At 38.7% G+C, this 5,247-nt stretch overlaps 1 protein-coding gene across 1 annotated transcript; it reads left to right on the top strand.

Annotated features, from left to right (window-relative positions):
- The first annotated feature begins 2,286 nt into the window (after positions 1-2,286).
- On the top strand, positions 2,287-3,576 carry LOC129729935 (transcription elongation factor 1 homolog). The gene is made up of 2 exons (XM_055688864.1): positions 2,287-2,437; positions 2,522-3,576. Exon 2 carries the CDS (start codon positions 2,528-2,530, stop codon positions 2,774-2,776), a length of 249 nt encoding a protein of 82 aa, XP_055544839.1. The 5' UTR covers positions 2,287-2,437; positions 2,522-2,527; the 3' UTR covers positions 2,777-3,576.
- Positions 3,577-5,247: the final 1,671 nt, after the last annotated feature.

Below are 5,247 nucleotides of genomic sequence, written 5' to 3'. Positions count from 1 at the left end.
CAAACCATCACATAATTTGCCTCTACTTCCGAGCATCTGTTGCATGCTACGTAAATAGCTTACACCGCCTTGTTAATGGACATAGCCGGAAGATCTTCGGCTTTGAAACTATGAGCACAACTGGCATGAAGGTTAATTGATTTTCACCCTGACAAATTCGGTGCGGCGAGCGTCAATTTTTGAATTTTTTTATTTTTAGTAGGTAAAAATTTTAATAATATTTGAATAAAAATATTTTTTGAAGTAGAATACTTCTCTCAGGAAGTTCGGCTACATAGGGATGTGAAATGAAAATCTAAAACCGAAAAAAGTGAGAAACATGTCCAATTTCAAATGCTATCAAATCGGTTAGTTTTCGATGGATTTCCTTCGTTATTGCAGCAATCGATTAGAAAATCTTCTAAGATTCCTACCAAATGCAGGAAATTGCAATTTTATTATTCGTACTATTGTACTATTGAAAATTCTTAAGCCTTGTCAAAACGAAAAATTCGACCTCTGATTGGTCGTTATACGATTGCTTTCCCAAGCACGGTCGACAGAGTTATGGACCTAGTAAATTGGGGATGCATTATTTGGCCTATATAAGAGCCTTCATCAGATATTAAACTGACATTTCATCAGATATTGAATTGAACAACTGAAATTTGAAGAACACAAATGAATATTTGAAGAGTTAATATTTTCTCGTTTTGCGCTATAATCCAAAGTTAATTATCTTCATCCACATGAATACTCTGACTATGTTTGCGTCGCTCAGTAGTTGGCTACGGTTATGCAGAACGCAAATGTCGGCGCGATGTGATTCGGCAAGACGAAATGTGTTGAAATGTATAGTTCTACTTCGTCGTAAAAAGAGCTGCACATTTCATCACGGTAAGGCGAATCGCATAGCGCCGCCATTCGCGTTCTGCATAACCGTAGCCTTTGTTCCGTTCCCGTTTAATGATGTCGTATTAAATGTGCATATTATAATTTGGCAGCACTTCAACTTCTCATTTGCGCAAAATTTTAAAAATATTCAATAAACTTCATTCAAAATATCAAACAAAGAGAAATTACAATACTGCCAATGAACGGTCAACGTTTGTTTACTAGAAAAAACGACTGACACGCAAATAACGGGGTTATCTTTCTTGCAAAAGTATTCTACTTCAACCTTGCGGTCGTGGCTTTGCATACAACCTTCCTGTGATTTTTTTTATCAAAACAATGTTACATCATATTTCTGGTTTACTTAAATAATTAAAAGTGAACAAATTACAAGTATCACAGATCTTTCGGTATTGTCTTACACAACTTACAGATTTGATCGGCGGTTTTGGCAACTAATTGCATTTGCCGTTTTCACAAATTAGGTCGGTAATAATGACAGAAAGCAACAAAAATTTGATTACTGATCGATCGGTAGTGGTTTATATTACCGAACGTTTTACCGAGCGCTCAGCTGTTGAAAAGCCGGTGAAAAAAAGACGAATTCGGTCTTGGGGCAAGACACTATTGATGTATTTAAAATATTCAATATTACAAAGTATTTATCGTTGCATTTTCAGGCTCCCGTCTACCTGTATCACAACTCCTTGACGATAAATACAAAGTATTTATCATTGCATTTTCAGGCACCCGTCTACCTGTATCACAACTCCTTGACAGCACATTATTGTCGGAGTCTGTCGGAGTGATATGAATGTGGTGACAGATAAACGATAAATATCAAAATATATCCACCAATATCGAACAATATTACCGAAATATTTCTTTTGAAAATAAATTGTCTAGCCCCTAGATCTGGCATCTTTCTCTTACTTGCTTCGTAAATCGCGATGTCGTTTCTTTATTCTTCGGCAGATTTGCCATGCCGCAGCGAGGGGAAAAAAGAAATTCGCTATAAGTAAGATTTAGTACATTAATTCTCGCGTAATTTTTCAAAAGGACCTAAGTAACAATGAGAGATTCTCTCCTTTCTTTCTTTGTTTCGTTAATTACGTCGTCATTATAAATATTTTCCAAGCTTTCTTCCCTTTAATCGAGAGATTGTAATACTGTCTTGCCTACTATGCATTGAGTGTTATGAAAAATGGAAAATATAACATAGTTATTGATCAAAGAGAAAGTAAACAAAGAGAGTCTCTCTATGCTAGATAGGTCCTTTTGAAAAATTACGTGAGAATTGTATCCCAAAACAAAGTGAAGCAAACTGTGACGGCAGAGAAAGTAATTTTGGGACGAACGATACAAAAATAAATGTTCATAACGCTTGAAGGCTACCCTCTTGGTGTTTGCTCAACCCTATTACTCAATACGACCTTTTTGTATATTATTCGTGAGCGTCCTGTCGGTAATGTCAAGTAACAAAATGTAAATAAATATAAGAAAGCGCAAAGTAAGATCATTTTTACCTTCAGCAGCCGCATCAAATCAATAACTATAAAAGCAGGTAAATTTTAGCAGAAAATAATTAATAATAGTTTAATTTAGTTTTAATTTACTTTAATTATATCCGTTTTCAAATCATCAATAGAACACTATGGGACGGCGCAAGTCAAAGAGAAAGCCGCCACCGAAGCGCAAGAACATCGAACCCTTGGATCAACAGTTTAATTGTCCGTTCTGCAATCACGAAAAATCCTGCGAGGTTAAAATGGACAAGAGCCGGAATACGGCGCGAATCACCTGCCGAGTTTGTATGGAAGACTATCAGACCACTATTAACTTTTTGTCGGAACCTGTCGATGTGTACAACGACTGGGTGGACGCCTGTGAAACCGCCAATTAGACGGTTTCATGTAGCGTTCTATATTAACAAGCTACCCCTTTTAAGTAAAAATAGTTCATAAAGAACTAGCGATAACGTTATGCGTGTATTACCTCATAATTTCAAATGATGGAATGACTTTTTTGAAATAAGATGAACCGCACACTGATGTGTATGGTTTTCGTAAAACATATCCTATTCAGAAAATCAAAGCATTAAAAATTTGCGTCCTGAGGTTAGGTAGGTATATAAAATATGTTATGTGTACGATTTCATCTATACAAAATTGGAATGAGTTCATTTAGAAAATTAAACAAGTTTACACAAGTGAGAATATATTGCCTCTGGTTTTGTGTTCTAATATATATTCATGGGATGGATACAATTTTCATTTTTTTCTAGATTTTTTATGATATTTCTGGTGAGTTATCAGTATGGACAAGGGGCCAGTTGTGTTCTAAAAACCCAAAATTTCCACAACCGGTAGGCGTGGAATTTTTTAAGAAAAGTATAAACCCGGTGGTGCCAATAATATCAATGGGTCGTTTATTATCAGGGGCCTATTTGGTCTCTGCACACTCTTTTTAAACCAAACTTAGAAAAAAAACATTTTGTTTAATTTTAATTAATAGCTAAACTGTCAGTAAGTAGTTCGGTAATATGTTATTTTGATGTACGATTGTTGAACTTTTTGTTTTTCCCAAAATGCCAAATAATACGGATCATTCGGTAAAACTTGTTTCCTAATAGTTGCCTTCCCAAACCGAAAAATATTGACTAAACTCCAGCGACAGCTACTACTATTACTATTAGTTGGCGAAACATAGATGTAGATTTTTCGGATTGTTTATGTCATTGAGCTTGAACAAAATGAGATCTAATATAGAGATTGAATCATCTGCTAAATTGCGGGGCTACCGCTGCGATCCTACTGACACTAACAGTCTCTCTCGAGGACTCGAACATACGATGACTCGAGACCAGCTGTATATTTTACTAGTCTGGCGGAGTGGATTCGGGAACCAACTTAAACTGTTATAACGGCAACCAGTCAATGGAATTTCTATACGACTGGTTCCCGTTATAACAGTTTAAACTGGTTCCCGAATCCACTCCGGTAGACTGTAAATATAGGGACTGTTGCTGGGAAGTTTAGTCCATATCTTATTCCTATTTGAACGAGATCGTAGTGCTCAACCAATTTTGGAGCCTACGATTTCGTACTAAATGGTCTGGCTGTGCAAGGGACTGCTAAATGTTACTGGCTAATTTTGCATCTTGGAGGTCGGCACCTGGTTCACCTTCCTCTCCACCTTGCGAGAGATTCTTCAAGTACGAAGGCTGCTGGTTCTTCTGGAACCTCAGGAATAGCGAGTCTTATCGCTTGGAAGTTGTACTCATTCAGCAGCATGGATAGTGGGAGGTTGGATAAAACTAGAGAACGTTTACAATTATCAAGGCGTTGTTTCAGCTGATTTGTGTGCTAGCAAATGAAACGTGCTGTATGCAATAGAACGTCGGTCTTTGCGCTCACGGTCGTCCCACTCAGTTACGTTGAGTTGCGTTGGTGGAACCCTGCGTAGACGAGATCATCTGCTTCGAACTCCCGTTTGATGGTGTTGTGGCGTCTATTGCATTGAGTGTTTCGCTTCGAGTTCACTTCAGTCGGGCTTGGAATCTGTGACGATCTTTCCAGGAAAGGGTCAGCAGGTAACTTTCTTTCGGGAGCTTTCGATTCGGGGTGAGCGGTACGTGCGTTTTCCCTCTCAACAAGCTTCTTGAGTTCCATCTTCAGTGTGTCAACCACGTTTTCAGCCTATCCATGGGTGTATATAGTCAGGTGATAGATTACTTCTGCTTCACAGAACTTCTTGAAATGTTCAACCGATGAACTGGGCACCGTTGTCTGACACCAGGGTTCGTGGATTTTCATGGATTCACATTATGCATGGATCTATATTATGTAATCTTGAACGATCTGCAGGCTGCCTCGTCTGGTGAAGAACTGGCGAATGGGTGGCTCCTGTAGTTCCGAGGATTGCTTTCAGATTCGATTTAGTTTGCTCAACAACGATGACGTAGTCTTCGTCGAACGTTCGTTGAACTCATCAGGCGTGACCAAAACGTGCAATGGCACAAATTGGATATCAATGTTGCAGAGCTGCATCGTGAGTGCCCAGTGTTGGAGGCGATTTACGGTGTAATCTGGAATACCCTTCTTATTTCCAAATATTGTAAAAACGGATAACAGCAAGAATAAGCGTCAGAGCTTCTCTCTTGATTTGTTCGTAGATCTGTTTAGCTGACATCAGCGACCTTGAAGCGTACGCGATGGCCTTTACTGCGTCGTTTGGGAATCGATGCATAATCACTGCGCCCAGACCGTTCTTGGAAGCGTCGCCAGCAACGATGATTTCCTTATCTGGATCGGAGAGGAGGATTGTCTGGAAACGTTCGAACGACCTCTGTCATTTGGCGGTCCAATCCAAGCG

This window comes from Wyeomyia smithii, chromosome 1 (genome assembly GCF_029784165.1).
Source record: "Wyeomyia smithii strain HCP4-BCI-WySm-NY-G18 chromosome 1, ASM2978416v1, whole genome shotgun sequence".
In the NCBI taxonomy this organism is placed as follows: Eukaryota; Metazoa; Arthropoda; class Insecta; order Diptera; family Culicidae; genus Wyeomyia; species Wyeomyia smithii.
Note: the sequence above shows the minus strand (reverse complement) of the source record. Positions and strands in the feature narration are given on the sequence as shown.